Here is a 17,285-nt window from a genome sequence, read left to right on the forward strand (position 1 = left end):
GTCATGGTTTGAAAAAAAATAAAAAAAATAAACTTGTTATTGCGATACTACCATTTTGCCTCTAAAACATTTGTGGTTATTTAGAAGAAAAAAAAATGGGGGTAAAGCCCCTTCAGCCCAGATCTTGCAACACCACTGGAAAAACATACTGTATTACCTATAATAATACTTCTCGACAAAGACAAAACGCAGTGACTATAACAGAAATTGTGTCTTTTAGACTGTGATCCGTCCTGTGACTCTTTGGTTTGGGTCATCTGTGCTCAGATTCAGAGAAAACAGTGAGACTATTTTATTAATCCACATTTGGCTGGACATTTGTGCCATGAAGCCATTTTTCTCAGTTTCTGTGTAGACGTAGTTACTGCGTTTTGGCTTAAAAGGTCAGAATAGATAAAAAGTAGGAATATATCATCTTACCTTTCTTGTCTCCCACATGTACTATGGTGCTGCTGTAGCTGCACTGGCTGGTAATGGAAACCACACTTTCAGGTTTACTGGGCAACGGAAGTGGTGTTAGAGACGGGCTCACTACACCAGAACCTGGCGGCTTCTTGGACATATCTAATGACGAGAGACCTGGTTGGTCCTTCAGATGGCCAGACTCTGAGGGCAGAAAGAATGGAGAGAGAAAGAATAAATTAGAAGGTCACTAAATAAAATGTTTAGCCTTTTAACCTTCTTGAAGAACTGAAATATGTGGTCATGAAATCAGAAAACCTGATTACTGTCTCGCTTGAGCACTTGTGATCGGATCACACAAGATGAATGTCAAAGGATTAGATCACAAACAATGGATCAATCAGATGAATCTGGGGCCGGGATGAGAATCTTGAGTGTACTTTGTGTGCACGTTAGCATTAGCGATGTATGAGAGTTTAAATTCAATTCAGTTAATTTGTAAAGCACTTTTTACAATGCATATTGTTCAAAAGGAGCTTTACAGAAAGTGTGCTAATAAACGCACTTCTACGATTTGTACTTTAACTTTTCTTTTCTTTTCTTTTTTTATAAAGGACAAAATTTTCCCCCTTGAAACTGACCTCACTTACAGAACGCCCCTTATTGCTTAAGACCTGAAATTGGCATTTGCGTTTTTATTTTGGCTTTGGCTTTTGGCTTTCTATATACTGCTGTATACATGCGGCTTGGTCAATAAGCAGCTTCCTCCACAGCAATGTAATTTCCTCACGACACATCTGTAAATAACTAACATGGCATCCGAGAAAAACCTGGCTATTTCAGTCTCTGTTGCTTTACTTCATTCCCAGATATTGAGTTGATGCTGTGCTTGTTTCCTTCACTTTCCATTGCGATCTGCAGCGGAATTGCACTGCATTAATGAGTTTCCCTCTTATGTAAAACTCTGGGATTCCCCCAGTGCAGTTGAGCACATATACACGGACGTGAGGGACAGTATTTGATTTTTTAAATGGGTATATATATTGGTATATATATTTTATAGTATATGTGCTTTTCTTTTTTCCCCACTATACTTCCAGAAATGTTGAATTCTTTACGTTGTGTTGACTTGTAGATATGAAAAACCTGTAAGAATGCCGCTTATGCATTTACATGGCCACATAAGCCATGTTCTCCAGGAGAAAACCCATGTGAGTTAAACCGCTCATTATTCTTTAAACGCCACTTTCTGCAAAAACCCTGGAATAAACCGTTTTCTTAAGTGCGTGTAAACGTGGTCACAAATTTTCAGGGGCATTTTGTTTTACCTCTATTGGTTATCTTATTTGTTTGTTTGTTTGTTTTTTAATACCACGTCAGTTTCGATGGCTATTTTCCTGGCGAAATCCAGGTTAAAATCCAGTATAATATAGGTAAAACAACTAAAAACCTACATAAAATGTTGAAAATCCATTTGTAATAAACTCTCAATCTTATTCTGGACTAAGGGTTACTGTAAATCTATGTCAAACACTTTAATACGATTCATAAATATAAGTAATTCAATCAGAACAATTATGGATGATACGTATAAAAAATACAAATAAAAAAATCCTTCATATTAGTTCAACAACATTTGTTTAAGAAACAGTGAATACAGATATCTGACAGCTACAGGTCATTACAGTACTATACTTATATTACAACTTACAACTTAGAGGCTCAGAGGCTATGAAATCATTATGATATTAAATGTTGGAAAACAGAGTAAAAGAATTATATAACATTGGAACTCACTAAAGGGACATTTGTTTTTTATATATTTCACTTTTAGTGGCATTTTTGCCCTAAGCCCTGGTTAATTTCTGACCCTAGATGGATAACAACAGCTAATAGAAGATAAGTATGGGTAATACACACAGAATCAAAAGATACTGTAAATCATCTGACTCCATTATGCATGAACAAACAGGATTTTCACAGTACCTTCAGTCACCTGCATGGAGTTCTCAACGCCTCTCCGTTTGTCCTCATCTGAGTTAGAGGATGTTGTGTTTGAGGAAGACTGGCACTTCCTCTTCACTGTGATGGGCACGTTACAGCTGTCCAAATACCTGAGAGAGAGAGTGAGAAAGCCATCATCAATGGAAACAAGTATTCAGGATTCAGAATAAAAGCACACAAGATTTGCCTTGTTTTGTACCATTCTGTCCCTATAATCACTTGTTTATTGTGGTTTTCCAGTGAAATGTGAGAGTAGAAATTCTATTGCATGTTCTCTAATCAGCAAATATCAGTCAAGACAAACACAAGGAATAACTTGTTCATATATAAAATCTCTCATAAAAACAAAGAAAAGATTAGATGCAACACAGAGCACAATGTGAATTTTTTTTATCAGTGTATGAGATATCAACAGCTCGACGTTTACTGGAAGTGAGTGTTTTGGACAAATAACACAAAACATTATTTCTCATTGGCTGGTGAAAAAAAAAAAAGACCTAAACAAAACAAAAACGAAAAACCTCATTGCTTAATTGTGTGAGGCGAATTTTCACACTTGTGAAGTAGGGACTTTGGATGTGTGTTGAAAAAATAAATCATTATTTTTACATTTTATTGGGTCCTCTAAATTGTGCTTTAGGCTTTTCTGACTTTTTTGGCTTCACATTTTGTACCATGTTTCTGAAGCTGATTTCAGATGAAGAGACATTATCAGTCGATTCCCTCTGCTGACTCATGTAAACAAGTTCTTTTACTTTCTTGCAAGCACATTTAATTCAGTTGTTCGACTTGTGTTTGTGCCAAACGATCAACAAGTCCATAAATTTGACAAACCAAATGAGTCGAGACAGTTTCCTTCCTTAAACCTATCAGAAACCATCACAAATCAGATTTCACTGTGCTGTGTCTTTGTATCTTTGTACCTGATTACGCTGTCCAGGCAACTAATTTGCTGATAGGAACAGACAGTCTGATCTTTGAAGGCCAGCTCCTCTTGAACAGCCGCTCTCTGGTCTTCAGTGGACTCTCTCAAATTCACAGGGTTCGCCGAGTCTTTGGGCCGAACCACGGGACCTTTCTGGAGAAACTCTGCAGGGAAGAAGGTACAATATTTAGGCACGGATTTCAAGACATAGACACAGATGACAGATGAAGATGGATTTCTGCACGTACTTGTAGGGCTCCTCTTCAACAGCTGCTCCTGGTTTTTCAGCATGTGAACCCCTTTGCAGATCTCCTGAAAGCTCCTCTGAGGAAACACACAAAAAATCATAAGTTTGGCCACATCTGCTTTTTCTTTGTTATTTATATTTATATTATTACTATCAACAATTATGAATAACAGTAGTCATCAAAACAGTGAAACAACAAAAATGGAAGTATGGGAATTATGTAGTGACCAAAATATAGTCTCACAATGCTACCTGACACATTTAATTTTTTTCACTCCCAATTTTGTTGTTATTACTAGATATTATATGGTAGAAACAACATATTTTCTAGTAAAAATTAGACATTTTTTATTAAAAACAATATACGATCTGGTAAAAACGAGATAATATGTGGATAGTATATGAGATAGTTTTACACTTTACTTGTAAAAAACAGATATTTTCTAGTAAAAATGTCATCTGATCTGATTAAACCATAATGATAGTGAGGTATTATGAAGTAAATATGAAATTTTGTTGTAAAAATTTGACATTTTCTAGTTAAAATGACATCTGATCAGGTAAAAACAGACATTTTCTAGTGATAGCGAGATATGAAGTAAAAATGTAATTTTCTAGTAAAAAAAAAAAGAAGTTTCTACTTAAAAGCGACATTTGATCTGGAAAAAAACAAAAATTTCTAGTGCTAACGAGATATTGAGGTAAAAATATGAAATTTTCCACTAAAAACAGTATATTTTCTAATTAAAACAACATTTGATCTGACAAAAACAGAAATGTTCTAATAATAATGAGATATGAGATAAAACAATTAATTTTCTAATAAAATTAGTTATTTTCTAGTTAAAACGGCATCTGATCTGGTAAAAATGACATTAAAATTTTTATATTTTCTAGTTAAAATGACATCTGATCTGGTAAAAACAGCCATTTTCTAGTGATAACGAGATATTGAGGTAAAAATATGAAATTTTCTAGTAAAAACAGTATATTTTCTAATTAAAACGTAATTTGATCTGGCAAAACAGACATTTTCTAATAATAACAAGATATGAGGTAAAAATTTCATTTTCTAGTAAAATGTTTTATTTTCTTTTGTTAAAATGACATCTGATCTGATTAAAACTGGCTTTACTAGTGATAACAACCTATTATGAGGTAAAAAATGACATTTTCTAGTAAAAAGTTGATATTTTCAAGCTGATCAATATCTGATCAAAACGATCTTATATTTTAGGTTCTTCAAAGTATCCACTATTTGTCTATATTACAGCTCTGCACCCTCTAACCATTCTCTCAACCAACTTCATGAGGTGCATTCTGGGAGTCTTTTCAAACATTATCGAAGGAATTTCCATGTATGCTGACCACTTATTGTTCAATATTTTATTAAAGTCAAATTTTAGCAGTTATGTGGTTGATTGTGAGGATCTAGAGAACCTTGAAACACAACAGGGATCCTATTACAGCCAAGGTTATACTGTACATTACTGTAATAATTCATCATGTCACTCACCGGTTTGGTTTGGCTAACGTCTTCTTCCTCACATGGTTGCCGTGTTCCTTTACCATTATTCTCACTGGACAATGCTACACTCATCAGATGATCATTACTGGCGAGGCTTCCATAGCCACTTGAACCGTTGTTGTGCACCGGCTACAACAAACACACACAAACACCCACTAACATTTAATTGTCTTGACTATTACTTTTCTCATTCCTTAAAGTGATAGTTCACCCAAAATATTTAAATGCTGTCATCATTTAAGCACCCTTACGTTGTTTCAACCCCAAATCGCTTTCTCTCTTCTGTGAAACAGAATGTAAGTCTCAGTCACCACTCATTTTCACTGCACCTTTTTTCGATACAGTTATAGTGAATGGTGACTAAAGCAAACATTCTGCCTATCATCTCCTTTTGTGTTTCACAGATGAAAGTCATACAGTTTGGAAAACCATGAGGGTGAGCAAATGATGACAAAATTTTAACTTTTGGGTGAACTATCTCTTGAAGTCTCATTTTCATGTTTGTTACATTTACATTTTTTCAGATTCTTACTTAAGTGCCTTTCAATGAAGCGCAAGAATAAATGCCCTATACGGTCTTTCATTTGGCTTTCAATCTCATAGTCTCTTTTTGTTAAACTGTCTCTTTATGCTTATATTCTTCCATGTCTTTCTTGAGTCACCATGGGTGACTGAGATATTTGGTTCTGACCTGTTTTGTCTGAATAATGGCAGATGAGGGAGTGTTTGGGAAATCTGTTTGAAAACTGTCTTTATTTTTGCAATTGCATTTGGTGACGCTAGTGGCACAGAAATTAAACACTTTGCCTTTAATCTCTCTCTCAGTCACGATTTAGCTCTTTTAATGTGAATGAGTTTTCGCACCTGCAGCAGGAGTCTGTGTATTTGCTCAGTAATTTCCTGGATGTCTGAGTCTAAGGATTTGCCCTCAGCTGCGGCCGGAGCTGCAAAAACATCCTCGTTCACTGGACCCCTGGAAGGATAGACAAAATTACATTTATATCTACAATTATAAATTATAAATAGTTTCCATTTATAAATATACACTACAGCCAGAAGTTCAACTGTGTCTCATGTTGTAACAAATAAAAGCTATCCTGGAACATTCAGTCACATTTCCTTATTCAGCTTGTGCACTCACATGCGAACTTTGTGTCTGCCGATGACGAAGGAAACCTTGCGGCTCCATGGATTGACGAAGCTGGACCAGCTGGTATCTATGGTGACGTACTCTCCGTTACGTGCGCAGAAGCGGATGGAGTGGTCAAATGGCTGGCCAGCATACTGTAAGACTGATGCCATTAAAAGAAAGAGACATGACATTTAAAGTCATCATGAAACAGCATTCAAACCCATTTAACCTCCATAATTTGACGTATTTGTTAGTGAAATATTCAATAAGAAAAAAATGAAGGGCTGGAAACGGATTTTATCCATCATGAAAAGTAGGTGTTAAATGGTGGGAGGGGCCTGAAAAAATAAAAAGTATTTGTGACCTCATCGAAAAATGAAAGTCATTTCTACCACGACATTTTAGTGCCATGTTAAAATAAAAAAATAAAACATCTAAGAATTAGAGGATAGAATTGTAACATCACAATGTTTTGAGAATAATATCATAATTGTCCATATTAAGGTGCTGTAAGCGGATTTTTCCATTAAGCGATGGAAAGGTATGCAAAAATTGTTCCTACTCCCTGAAAGATATCACTGAAATAAGTGTCCTGAGATATCTCACCTGTCTCTGTGACAGTACTAGACTCTGTAAACAGCAAACAAAAATGTGTCGTGAGCTCTAACGCTTTCTGCCTGTCAATCATTTTGCGCGTACTCATTGTATTGTAGTTGCAGCTAATTATGTAGAATTACTGCCATTTTTATGCCATGTTGCTCATAACAGTTGTCAGTTGAGGGCGCTATTTTGCTGCTGTTGTTTTTAACAACCGTTTTTGCATGATGTCGGCAAGCTTATTTGGCATCTTTGGAGTGCAGGATTTTGAAAAGAGTGATATTTCGTAACATTACGAGACTAAAAGTAGTGATATTTTGAGAATAAAGTAAAAAATTAAATTTTACATTTTTATTTACAAAGCATCACGAATTTATTCACAAAACATCACAACTTCATTCTGGAGATGATTTTTCGATTTTTGTTTATTTTAACATGGCACTAAAATGGCATCGTACACTTTACAGGCCGAGTAAATTATTACATTAAAAAAAAAAAGATTATTAAGAAAACCTTTTTTTTTCCAATTAAAAATAACAAGCAATGTGCATTAAGAAAGTAAATGGGGTAAATTTTCGATTTTGATTTCATGTTGATTTTAAGCAAACTTATTTTTGAATATTGTAAAAAAAAATTCAAGTTTCAATCAAGTTTTGCAGTCAAAAACACTGGCCTGTCTATCCAATCAAAAAGACTCACTCTTCCTGTGGATGCCGAGCATGTTTAGTCGATCACTGGGGTGCAGGTGCATTAGGACAGGTGTGCCAATCAGGTCCTGTGGCAAGTATCCTAGCAACGGTACCGCCCTAACAGAAAAACATAACCAGTTCTGATTAGCCAGTGGATAACAGTTGATTCCTTTAATATGCAAGATTGTGAGACATGAAAAAAAAACCAGGTGTGAAGGAACAGTTAACGTAGCAATGGACAGACAGTTGTTTAGTGATACGCCCAACGGTTATGTTACCAGTTAATCTTTAAGTTTGTCATAGTGCAGACAATCCTTCTGAATAGTGTCACAGGTTGACGCTATAATGAGAGACCTTTATTTTGAACAGCATGTACAGGAAACAAACAAAGGTACAAACAAAATCTGCTTTTACTTTTCTGCTGTCAGTCAGATGGTGTGTATGTGTTGGAAAAGTTTGTGCACATGCACATTCTCCATCCCTTCAAAATAAAAGTCTCTCGTCAAGCATTCAAAGGTTTAAGTTTACCCCAAAATGTTAATTTTGTAATCAGATGTTAGCAGGGTGTTAAGGACTGATAACTCAGTCACCATTTACTTTCATTGTTTGGAATAAAGATGCAATAAAAGTGAATGGTGACTGAAGCCATCAGTCCCTAACACTTTGCCTTTGTCGTTCCAAGGAAGAAATATGGGTTTGGAACAACATGAGGGTGAATAAACGATGACACCTTTAACACTCTTACCTCTCATCTACATCTTGAAACACACAGCTGGGAGTGTGTGTTGTGGTAAAGATCCGTTTGTCTGTGGGGATTCTGGGAGCTGAGGGGTAAACATAAGGAAACAGTATCTCAAAACAGATATTCCAGAATCTAAAGGCAATCTACTGTCATTTCAAATGTTTTTAATTTTTTTGATGTAGTATGTACCAATGTTGAGAAAGCTACTTTGAAACTGTAACTTGCCAAGCAACATGCTACTGGTGATTTTAAGTAGTTAAGCAAACTGTAAGGCTAACTGCCACAACAAAATACAACACATACAGTAGAACGCCTGTGAAAGGACTGACCTTCATAGCCAGAGTGCACTCTCTCAGCCAACAAGAGGCAGCAGAACTGATCTTCTGAATGCTCTGTGTCTTGAACTTTCATCAGATATGGAGTCATTCTGAAGGGATAGTACTGAAGATCTCCGTAACACTCTTTACCGCCGCTGGAGAAGAGGACAGGTTAGAGTTACACACAAAAGCACATTTCCAAGACATCTGCATTCTGTTCTACTTGTTGCACTGCATCTGACTTTTTTTAGTGCAAGAATGTGTTCTGTCATAGAAGGCAGCAGATAGCCAAATAGCTCACTAGGTATTGAAACAAGGCCATTCATTTGTGATATTAGTTAAAAGAATTTGTGCGGTTCAGGGTCGAGGTATAACACTGAATTCAAGCAACACTTATCTCACTTAAGATGACTCATTCCTTAAAAAAAAAACATTAAAATGCTGGGAATGATCAGAAATGATAAGTACAGACAGATATTTAGTCTGAAATGTTTTGAAAGACCAATCAAGTTTAGATGGAGAGAGACAGAGATAGCTGCCCTACACACTTCACATGTACTGTACTGTCAATCAATTATAGCTCAAATTTGGTAAGATATTTGGCTCTAATTAACCATAAACGTAAATCACAATTTTTTAACTTGAGACTGTTTTTGAATCTGAACTGCTACCAAAAGAGTAATTATTTTCCTGTAAGTTGTTTACTAAACTAGATTTTCATTTCCTGAAGAAAATGAAAGTGCTTACAAGGCAGACCAAGAATAGTGTTAAAGTTTTAAGCTTTGGTTCAACGCAAAATAAAATGCTGCACCACTCTGCAGTTGCCATCACCTTCTATAAAGAATAAAAGGTGGAAAAAAAGGAATTCATTATGCAAATATTAAAGTAACGTTATCACTGTCAGTTACATTTTGAAAGGCGAATATTCTATCAATATAAGACATTTTCAAACTTGAATCTTTAGTGACTTAAAAATAGAGTTATAGATAGTTATAGAGTAATTAAAGAGTTTACAATATATATATATATATATATATATATATATATATATATATATATATATATATATATATATATAGATAGCACACCTAAGGCTGAAACTAACTACAAAACTAAATTTGAATGGAGTTTGTACTTTTCAGGCTGAATAAATTGCAAAAGTTTAATAACATAATTAAAGTTTAGGGATTTAGAACAAACCCTAACCAGAATGTTTAAGGAATATCAGTACAGTGCTGCCTTACAGGCAAGTTATTTAAGCAATATCACACAAGCAAGAGTGATGTGGTACTAAATCTCAAATTGCGAGTGCGATATTTCTTGAGTGCAGTATTACAGTTCTATAAAAATAAAAATAACACAGAACTAATGGTTGTATAACCAACACATCCTGCAATCACAAAAGCTGATAATTTTTTTAATTAAACAATGCTAGTGCTAGTAATCCAAGGAGGTTGTGCAAAACGTTTTCCATTGTGATGTCAAGCGTATTAATGAAAATCAAATCTTTCCATTTACAAGGACAAAGGTTCACCGGAATTAATTACTTATTCCCTGTACTGATTCAAAAAAGGAAAGTGTATGAATAAAATCATGATGAACAGATGGTGAACAGGGTGCAGTCAGCATAGATTTACTCCTAACCCACCAACCCAGCACACACACGTACTCACCTAATGCGACAGAAGAAGGATTTCTCCTGCATGCAGTCTGATGGCGATGACTCTATAAGGATGAAAAACAAGAAAAGAGTGTGATGAGTTCAAGTTTAATTCAACAAGTGGAAAACAGATCAGCTTTCAACTTTGGCTGCTGTTTCTTGGTCTATTTAATCAATGCAGAACTCAAAAACAACAAGGCAGACTTATTAACATTAGCGGCCCACAGGCTTTGTTAATGAATAAAATGTTTGATTATTTAATGAAGCATGATTGAATTCTTTGTCTAAATTCATAGATCCCACACTTTTTGACCAATGAATTTCCATGACTTTTTCCACAATGTTTCCTGCATTGCAATATTCAGCTTTGCTTAAATAATGATTATATATATCAAACCTGCCTTAGTCTTAAAGGGATAGTACACAAAAAGATGAAGATTCTGTCATCATTTACTCATCCTTATGTTGTTCCAAACCTATGGAACCCAAAAGGAGATGTGAGGCAGAATGTTAGTCGCCATTCACTTGCATTGCATGGACTTACATACTGCCTAACATGTACTTTTTTGTTCCAAGCAAAAAAGCTAGTCATATGGTTTTGAAAGAACACGAGGGTGAGTAAATCATGACAGGATTTGCATTTTTGGGGGGACTATCCCTTCAAATGAATCAGTAAAATTTATGACAAATGATGTGCATGTGTCTAATGTACTAATGAACATGTTATCAGCTTGTCATCGTGTCATACCTGCTCCAGTGCACATGCTCCAGGATGGCAGTCTGTATGGTGTAGTGAAGCTATAGAACACGCTAACATCCTGCGGTGTGAGAAACTCCACAAACTTAGCATTCTTGAACACGTCCCGTTTGCAATTCAAGATGGAGGCTGCCTGGTCTGAAATGTAGACAATCTTCCCAGTGATGAGTGACACGGCCACGGCAAAGATATCCTACATGACCAAGAAGACATGATCAGAAACTGAAGAGACAACTAAAATATTGCTCATTCCATGGATGGGGTACAAAATAGGGGCTGAGACTCCTAAAAAATGAGATTTTTTTTCTTTTTCAACTACATGGTCAGTAAAAGGAGGTTCCTTTCACTAGAACTGTAGTCAAACATTATATGCAGTTTTATTTTCAATTCATTTTATATTGAGATATGGGTGGGTCATTGACATAATACAGATAAAACATATACTCACTGTGTTTTTGAGAGTGTATTCAGAGGTGATGCTGTCTATTTCTTCTATGGTATACGATGAAACATCAAGCCCTGATGGCTGACTGTCATTAATCATAAGCAGCTGATAGTATTCTTCATTTGCTAGAAATACAGGGGGGAAAAATCCAACATAAATCAATCAAGCAAATAGTATAATGCCTGCCATGGGTTAAAAACAAACTAGTAATCTAGTTAAACCAATCAAAATATGTATTTGATGTAAGATATTACAGATTAAGTATATATATTACATGCCTAATAATGAGTGGTAATCAATAAATAATATCAATTTATTACAAGATGTGACATTCACCTCTTATTTGATTTGCAGATGCAATTGTTTGGTCTTGGCTAGCCACAGTTTTTCTCTTTGCACTGCTGCTAAGCATTTACATATTTTACATACTGTATATGAATTTAAGAGATGTTTTAATCCACTTAAAAAGACTCAAGATACTTTTTTTTTTAAACAGGATGAGTTCACTGGAAATCAAACCCATAACCCTAGCATAATGCTCTACCTCAAAATTAGAAACTCTTAAAATATAAGGATTATTTCCCCAAAAGTAGGGCTACAGCCCTGCTGTCAGGACAGATCTATGGCATTCAGTATGACATATGTAATGCTTTATCAGATAAGGTGTTGCTCACCCTCCACCTGTCTGACGCAGCGCAGGGCATATTTCAGGGTGTTAAGTGTGGTGGATTTGCTGCCCTTGTTCCATTTCTCTTGTGGCAAATGGAGCTTCAGTTCCTTCAAAGTTTTGATCAACTCTTTCTGAGTCTTTGCCTTGGCAGATTCTTCACTACTGCAGGTGCACAACATGTCAAAAAACAAAACCCACTTCAGCAAGCACCAAATACTCTGATTCCCACCTGCTGATGGCAAATCTGGTAGGCTAATCTCACATACAGTATTGCATGGATAAAAGTTAGTTGTGTGTGCACGCCATGATGGCAACTGATGCTAATATGACATTCTAAAAAACTTTATTTTCAGATTATGGACTTTTAGTTCAGTTATGGGTACCAGGGACTGGATATGGATATAGAAGGATTGACCAGTGACTCTGTGTGTTTGTGTGTGTCTAACCTGCAGCCGCTGGTAGACGGGTTGTCTTGCTCAGAGCTGGCACTAAGAAGGCTGAATGCATTTGTGCTGCTGGGTGGCGATGGACTGTGAGAGTTTAAGCTGTAAACACAAAAGAACAACATAAATGAATCATATAAGTCATAAACCACCAACACACAGTTTCAACGAAGTAATCATACAGATGTTACATAGTAACGTGACATAACAACATACGCTCAATCAATAGTGTGAGTTGGGGACAGGACTAGTTGATTGAAGTGTTCAGGAAACCCGTTTGAAATTTCGTTTGGTGCCATCAGTGTCGCAGAAATCACACATACAGAAATCCCTCAAACCATTGAGTCAAATACTCACACAGAATATTTTTGCATTAATTACCAACAATTAGACATCAAATCTAGCACTTGGAAACATTGCATGTCCTTTGAACAAAAAAATGAGAAATTATTTATTCAGTATACCAGCTGAAACCAGTCAGAACAGCCTGTTGCAAAAGAAATAAGAGCAGCAGCGTCAACACAAAAAACCTCACAATATTTTCAATTATTATGAACAATCGAGCAGAAATTGGGTGCTCCTCTGCCACAAAGAGGTCACTTGAATGTTGCTCTCCATTTGTGTTACATAATCTTCACCTGTCCTCACTTTCTGTCAAAAACAGCATGCAATGTGTTATTCCAAGGGCTAAGACTTACAGTACAGTAGACTGAGACGGATTAAACTTCTCCACTTAGCTCGCTGATACTATAGAAAGTACAGTGTACAGCTGCAAGGGACTTGCTGAGCGACATAAATACACAACTGATTATAAATAGCTTCCTAAGTAGCTTAGAATAGAAACTGACTTCACATGCATCAGCTTTAAGTTGTAGGTGAGCTAATTATATAAAGCACATCTGTGGCAGGCTAGCCGGGCATTCTGCGCTATCGATACAGTAGGTTAATTCAGGAGGCTAATGAGATCAGAGAATTTGGAAGATATACAGTTACACATGTAGGCAACTGTGGCCTCATCACATACTGACTCGGTAGATATCTAGACATCTCAAGCATTTGCTTCTGGACACTGGACATCAATTGGTGACCATTTAAAGTACCAAAATTGTTTGTTGTACAAATGTTAACAAAAATGTCCTTAAAATCAAATACTGAAACTTAATATTTCTATAAACTGCATATAGCCAAACTATGCAAAATTCTTAACAATGACATTAAGGAATGGATACATTTTATATACGCACACTTTTGGGATGATTTATTGTGATATGTTAAAATCTCGTTGCTTTACTTTGACATATACCATTGAGTCTTAAGAGTTTATTATATAAGAGTTTATTGTCTAAATGTCTCCTGAATTTTTATGGTTTCATGGTCTCGGCAATCAATACTGCACAAAACATATTGTGGTCTGCACAAACAATGTTTATCCCCGTTGCACGTGAACCTGTTTTTAACGTAGTTTCTGTTGTATTGTTTTTTATTACCTGACGTTGTTTTGTTCATGGTTTCTGAGGGCATGTCAAACAATATTCCAATGTTGGCATCTGCTTCATTTGGAGTTTGATTTGACACACAGCCATTGACGTCAACAACAAAAGATATGAGAAACATAACCTCCTCCCTTTGAAAAGTTGACAAGCCTATTTATTTTGCTCTCCTAACGAGGAGTCATTATATGGTGGTTAATTGCTATTATTATTATTATTTTATTTTATTGCATTTAGCTTGGTTTTCCCTGGCTGTTTTTCTATGTTGCAAGTATACATAATGTAGTCTGAGTTTTATTTTATTGTATAGATTTGTTCATGCTTTTCAAGGATGTCATGCAACTTGACCATGCTGTCATCTGCCCCATTTAGCTAGCAAAGTGACATGAATTTGTGCCAAAATACTGTAGAAATTGTCGATATTCTCAAAATGGCCAAATATTGTCTGATTACACGGCCAAGCCCATATACACTATATTGCCAAAAGTATTCGCTCATCTGCCTTTAGACGCATATGAACTTAAGTGACATCCCATTCTTAATCCATAGGGTTTAATATGACGTCGGCCCACCCTTTGCAGCTTTAACAGCTTCAACTCTTCTGGGAAGGCTTTCCACAAGGTTTAGGAGTGTGTTTATGGGAATTTTTGACCATTTTTCCAGAAGCGCATTTGTGAGGTCAGACACTGATGTTGGACGAGAAGGCCTGGCTTGCAGTCTTCGCTCTAATTCATCCCAAAGGTGCTCTGTCGGGTTGAGGTCAGGACTCTGTGCAGGCCAGTCAAGTTCTTCCACACCAAACTCGCTCATCCATGTCTTTATGGACCTTGCTTTGTGCACTGGTGCGCAGTCACATTGGAACAGGAAGGGGCCATCCCCAAACTGTTCCCACAAAGTTGGGAGCATGGAATTGTCCAAAATCTCTTGGTATGCTGAAGCATTCAGAGTTCCTTTCACTGGAACTAAGGGGCGAAGCCCAGCTCCTGAAAAACAACCCCACACCATAATCCCCCCTCCACCAAACTTCACAGTTGGCACAATGCAGTCAGACAAGTACCGTTCTCCTGGCAACCGCCAAACCCAGACTCGTCCATCAGATTGCCAGATGAAGAAGCGTGATTCGTCACTCCAGAGAACGCGTTTCCACTGCTCTAGAGTCCAGTGGCGGCGTGCTTTACACCACTGCATCCGACGCTTTGCATTGCACTTGGTGATGTATGGCTTGGATGCAGCTGCTCGGCCATGGAAACCCATTCCATGAAGCTCTCTACGCACTGTTCTTGAGCTAATCTGAAGGCCACATGAACTTTGGAGGTCTGTAGCGACTGACTCTGCAGAAAGTTGGCGACCTCTGCGCACTTTGCGCCTCAGCATCCGCTGACCCCGCTCTGTCATTTTACGTGGCCTACCACTTCGTGGCTGAGTTGCTGTCATTCCAAATCGCTTCCACTTTGTTATAATACCACTGACAGTTGACTGTGGAATATTTAGTAGCAAGGAAATTTCACGACTGGACTTGTTGCACAGGTGGCATCCTATCACAGTACCACGCTGGAATTTACTGAGCTCCTGAGAGCGGCCCATTCTTTCACAAATGTTTGTAGAAGCAGTCTGTATGCCTAGGTGCTTCATTTTATACACCTGTGGCCATGGAAGTGATTGGAACACCTGAATTCAATTATTTGGATGGGTGAGCGAATATTTTTGGCAATATAGTGTATATTGTCTTATCACTATATAGAGACCTTCATAGAGAAAATATATTCTCTATTGTATCAGGGAAGGAAGGACAATTTTGGGCACGTGTAAAAGACAAACTCTGTGTGAGAGAAAAAAGATAACAAGAAAGTGAGAAATACAAATACAGACAGACAGAGAGAGAATAAAGACCTAAATCTTTAATTTGGCTGTACCCGTCCAGTGTATACATATACAAATATTATGTCACCACTGGAAACGCACAAGTCATGGAGTGAATAAGTGAAGGAATTCCACTGACACTCTCAGAGACTATAGATCCTGCTTAAGTGGCTGGAAATACTATGTTGCACTGGATAGACGTCATGTGATATTTTGTGGTGTCCCCCAAGGCTCATTCCTGGGTCCTTTATTATTTGACTTATACTGCATTTGCCTCCATCCTTGTGTAATAAATTGATAGATGTCACAGAACTTTCTGCAACTAAATAAATACATACAGTAGGTACTGGCTATCGGAAATGATACAGAATGTAAGTATTTTATGCAATATCTAGATTCCTTATCTCTGAAGGACAATAATCACATCAAGAATTGTGCTAAACAGCAATTTCAGTGTTAAAAAGCTGCAAGAATGCTGACTCGTCCTAGACTGATGAATCGCATTACTTCTGCACTTAAATCCTCATCACTAACTAACTGTGTCTTACTCAATTGCCTAGAGTGCCAAGAGACAAAAAAAGACAAAGAGAGACAGAAAGACTAAAGAGAAATAGAACTGAACGTGAAAGAGTGCCAAAAAGGGATGAACTCCAGATCACACATTTGGCCGCACCCTTACCCTGTGTATACAAGGACAAACAGTACGTTGTCAATGGAAACCACTATGGTGTAAGAGTGTTGGAAACAGTGATGCTACAGCTACATGCTATTACTCTATACCAGTTGTCTGAAACCATGCTCATAAGAAGCCAAAATATGAAAGGAAAAATTGCAATGAAAGATGATATTTCAGATGATTAGCTCCAGAGATAATAATAGACACTTTCGATAGGTAAAGATTGTGAATGCCAGATGTGATAGTTGTCGATTTTGAAAATATGTAGATTTGCACATCCCTACCATATTTAATCAAACAACATAATTTGAAGAAATACAGAATATTAATAAACAGAATATTACTCTTGATGATACTCAAGAGGCAGAAAGATTTTAATTTATGTCAACCTTTCAGCAAAAACATTAAAATAAGCAAAATATATCTGTATATCAGATAAATAAACATAAAGCACTCTGGTGATAAATTATTTCAGTTTCCTCTCAGCATGTTAACATCAAGCTTTTTAGTTGAGAGTATCTGCAATGCCTGCTATGGCAAACATGCTTCTACATTACATCTCTATATTTGTACCTCCTGAGAGTCCCATCCCATTAAAGGAGGACTGCAGATGGAAATAAATAGAGAGAAGCAGTAACAGTTGCCGAAAGGTTTTGAATGAGTCAGCTATCACAGATTCTTGCCTAAAACATGTGGCACAA

The 17,285-nt window shown here is 36.7% G+C and overlaps 1 protein-coding gene across 5 annotated transcripts in view; it reads right to left on the minus strand.

The window, feature by feature from the left end:
- The window catches only part of LOC127442059 (period circadian protein homolog 2-like), a 48,478-nt gene that overhangs the window by 11,863 nt on the left and 19,330 nt on the right, over window positions 1–17,285 (minus strand). For 3 of the 5 annotated variants that reach the window (XM_051699746.1, XM_051699744.1, XM_051699745.1), the window contains exons 3-16: window positions 12,562–12,660; window positions 12,120–12,277; window positions 11,449–11,570; window positions 10,992–11,193; window positions 10,257–10,308; window positions 8,596–8,738; window positions 8,270–8,348; window positions 7,535–7,641; window positions 6,248–6,398; window positions 5,971–6,079; window positions 5,095–5,235; window positions 3,330–3,655; window positions 2,389–2,516; window positions 421–606 (exon numbers count right to left, since the gene is read on the minus strand). In XM_051699746.1, the coding sequence (XP_051555706.1) occupies window positions 421–606; window positions 2,389–2,516; window positions 3,330–3,655; window positions 5,095–5,235; window positions 5,971–6,079; window positions 6,248–6,398; window positions 7,535–7,641; window positions 8,270–8,348; window positions 8,596–8,738; window positions 10,257–10,308; window positions 10,992–11,193; window positions 11,449–11,570; window positions 12,120–12,277; window positions 12,562–12,660 (2,003 nt within the window). The remainder of the gene's footprint in view (window positions 1–420; window positions 607–2,388; window positions 2,517–3,329; window positions 3,656–5,094; window positions 5,236–5,970; window positions 6,080–6,247; window positions 6,399–7,534; window positions 7,642–8,269; window positions 8,349–8,595; window positions 8,739–10,256; window positions 10,309–10,991; window positions 11,194–11,448; window positions 11,571–12,119; window positions 12,278–12,561; window positions 12,661–17,285) is intronic. The other 2 variants (XM_051699749.1, XM_051699747.1) reach the window with 1 other exon arrangement.

Source organism: Myxocyprinus asiaticus, chromosome 6 (assembly GCF_019703515.2).
Source record: "Myxocyprinus asiaticus isolate MX2 ecotype Aquarium Trade chromosome 6, UBuf_Myxa_2, whole genome shotgun sequence".
NCBI classification, from domain to species: domain Eukaryota; kingdom Metazoa; phylum Chordata; class Actinopteri; order Cypriniformes; family Catostomidae; genus Myxocyprinus; species Myxocyprinus asiaticus.